This window comes from Eurytemora carolleeae, unplaced genomic scaffold (genome assembly GCF_000591075.1).
Source record: "Eurytemora carolleeae unplaced genomic scaffold, Eaff_2.0 scaffold911, whole genome shotgun sequence".
Taxonomy (NCBI): domain Eukaryota; kingdom Metazoa; phylum Arthropoda; class Copepoda; order Calanoida; family Temoridae; genus Eurytemora; species Eurytemora carolleeae.
The window spans coordinates 45,691-48,701 of record NW_019397452.1 but is presented as its reverse complement, the minus strand read 5'-3'; the positions used below and the strand labels follow the sequence as shown (position 1 = coordinate 48,701).

Genomic DNA, 3,011 nt, shown 5'->3' with positions numbered 1-3,011 from the left:
GGGGGGGGGGGGTAAGTTGACCTACCTATCAGTAGCCTGCCCGCAGTAAACCCTAGAGTCAGTAAACTTCCAGGTAGAAGAGATTATCAAAATATCACTCCAGGTTGGGATCTTAGTAGGATCACCAGTGGTCTACAAGAAATTAAACTTATGCAGGGGACTCAATAAACACTCTCATGCTTTCATTGCAAACATACAGTGGTAGTCGAAATTGAAATCGAAATTCGTCTTTATTGTATTGCTATTATCGCCTATTACTGCAGAATATTAAAGACGACTGTACAATTTTTTGTCTTTGTTTTTTTCTTAAATTCATAGTTTCTTTCGTTTTTTTCATGTTTTTTTTGTTTTTTTTTTTCATAAAGTTTACGAACAAATTCAGATAAAAAGGTATTATTAAGACGAACTTTGCTATTACTAGCAAATTTAGATTTTTGGCCCGAAAAATGAAACACTGTTATTTACTCAAACTTAAATTTGCAAAATCCAAAAGCCCAGATTGTTAAAAATACTAAAGGTTTACACAATCAATTTGCAAAGATAGTAGAGATGTCAACGATAGTGTAACGTAACGTAAAATGTACGTTTTTGTACGTTACGTTACAATAATGTGTAACGTTTGGATATATTATATATAACGTGAACGTTAAACGTTAACGTTATAGGAGCTCATACCTAACGTTAACGTTAAACGTTAACGTTAGAGGAATATACCCCCAACGCTAGCGTTTTCTGGAAATGTAACATTATTTTTCTAATATCTACAACTTTTTTGACCATAACGTCTAGAAATGTGTTGTTTCCATGGGGAGCTTGAAAGTCTAACGTTTGAAAAATTAATTGTGACCTGATTGAATATCGTAACGAAAGGATTTCTATTTCAAAGTTCAACATATAAAAAGTGTAACGTTGTATATCTGAAAAATGCATTACTGTTTATGAAAACGTTTTGAAACGTTTTCCCTTATAGTATAATGAAAAATTCAACGTTGCAGAAATGGGTTATTATTTTGATATTTAGGAAACGAAAGTTTTTTTACAGAGTAAAATTTCAATAATGTAACGGTATAACATTTAAAAAAATGTAATTCTGTAAATCAATTTTTCTCTGAATACTAAATTGATTAGTCTAACGTTAGATATATGTCTGATGAAAATTTTGTTCATAACGTTAAACTATGAGGGCTGAGTTTTAATTTCAAAAGTGTAACAATAATTCTGCCCATCAAAACATTACAAAATGTCTCTTATACTAATGTAAGAGATTCGACTGAAAAGTATGACCGCAAAGACTAATGGTTTTTCATTTCAAGTTTAAAGAAAATGAGTTTATGCCACAAACTCTAGTTTTCATTTAATATATCTTTGCAACCAGATGTCGTAGACCATTAATATTGAAATATACAAAGTTTAAACCATCGGGTTGGAAAGATAAAGGGATTAGTAAATTTGAAAAAAAACTTAGTTCCTTTCTAAAGTGTAAACGAGTTTTTTGTAACATGCTATTAGTGAAAATTCAAATCTTAAAAATGTTTCTTGGACAGTAAAGGTTTTTGATTTGCCACTGTTTAATGAAACCCACTAAAACTCCGGAAAAGGAAGACGAAATTAAGAAATTTTACATTTGCATTTTCTGTTATAACGCAAATGATTTAAAATTGCAAAAAAAATCCACTTATTAATCAATAGATTTTTATGAAACTTTAGAATAGAAAAAAACTGATTTTTTAATCGATTTTTTTTAAAGAAAAAAATGTTAAATAATGTTATTTCGCGTTGTTTGTGTTAGAAAAAATTTAGCACTTGTCTTACTATATTTGATATTTTTTAACCCCAAACATGAACTCTGAAAACATTTTCATTGTGGTTTATAAACTAAAGCTAATGCCGCTTTTTTACTCACTTTGTAAGTAACATAAAAAAACACACAAAAAAACAAAAAATTCGCCACAAATTATAATTTTCTAATCTCTACATCTTTGCAAGCTGGTGTTGTAGACTTTTGATATTTCAAGCTATGACTTCTGTTAGATAAGAATGTCTAAAGGAATTGAGTTGTTCACAAACTAATATTTCTAATCCCTATATCTTTGCTACCCAATGTTGTAGACCTTAGATATTTTAAACTATGAATTCTGTTAGACAGAAGAAAAGGGTCAGTAAGCAGTCTGCATTGCGTAAAAAAAAGAAAAAATTGACCCTAAACTAATCTAAAATAATTTAGAACTACTGCTCCACATGCAAAGGTGGTTTGCTTTGCCGAATTTTAACTCATTTTATGAAGTGTCCCAAAACATGTCTATTTTTAAGCTCGTCAAATACACGATGATAATTTCAAGTAATCCTCCATTTAAAGAGGGCCATGCTCAATTCCCAATGATAACGTGTATCTGATTGATGGTTTGAAAATTAGGAGCGTTTTCCAATCTTGCACATTAAGGGTGATTGATTTGTGACTTTTTTTAGAAATCAGCCAGCCACCCACCTGAGGTCGCTTTAAATTAAAAAAATATTGAAATAAAAAAAATTCAAAATCGTCCATGAGGTTGCGAATTGACAATTTAATATTGGAGAAATCGCCGTAAGGCCTAAAAGGAAATATTTCAAAAAATAAATATGATACATAATTTTCTTGGAAATTTCATGCTGAATTCAGATTCGAAAACCATTTTTAAATATATTAAAATTTAAAGAAGTTATGACCAAATAACAGTGCTATATTCCGGTTTTTTAACTTTTTAATGCTATGAGTTTTTTAGCTCTAACTCACTCAATTTTCAATTTTTTAAACGCTTTTAAGATTTGAATTCAGCATTGAAATTCCAAGAAAATGATGTATAGCATGAAAAATAAAAAATAAAATTTTTTTTATGGCCTTACGGTCAAATCGCAACCCTATGGACGATTTTGAAATATTTTTTATTGCAATATTTTTTAAAAGTTAAATCGCAGCGACTTCCGGTGGGCAGTTGGCTCTATTCCAATTTTGATCACCCCTACTAATAACCTGA

At 30.0% G+C, this 3,011-nt stretch overlaps 1 protein-coding gene across 1 annotated transcript in view; it reads right to left on the bottom strand.

Moving 5' to 3' along the window:
• Positions 1–3,011, bottom strand: part of LOC111714375 (uncharacterized) — an 8,314-nt gene that overhangs the window by 2,293 nt on the left and 3,010 nt on the right. The window contains exon 6 of the mRNA XM_023489468.1: positions 26–132. Within this exon, the coding sequence (XP_023345236.1) occupies positions 26–132 (107 nt within the window). The remainder of the gene's footprint in view (positions 1–25; positions 133–3,011) is intronic.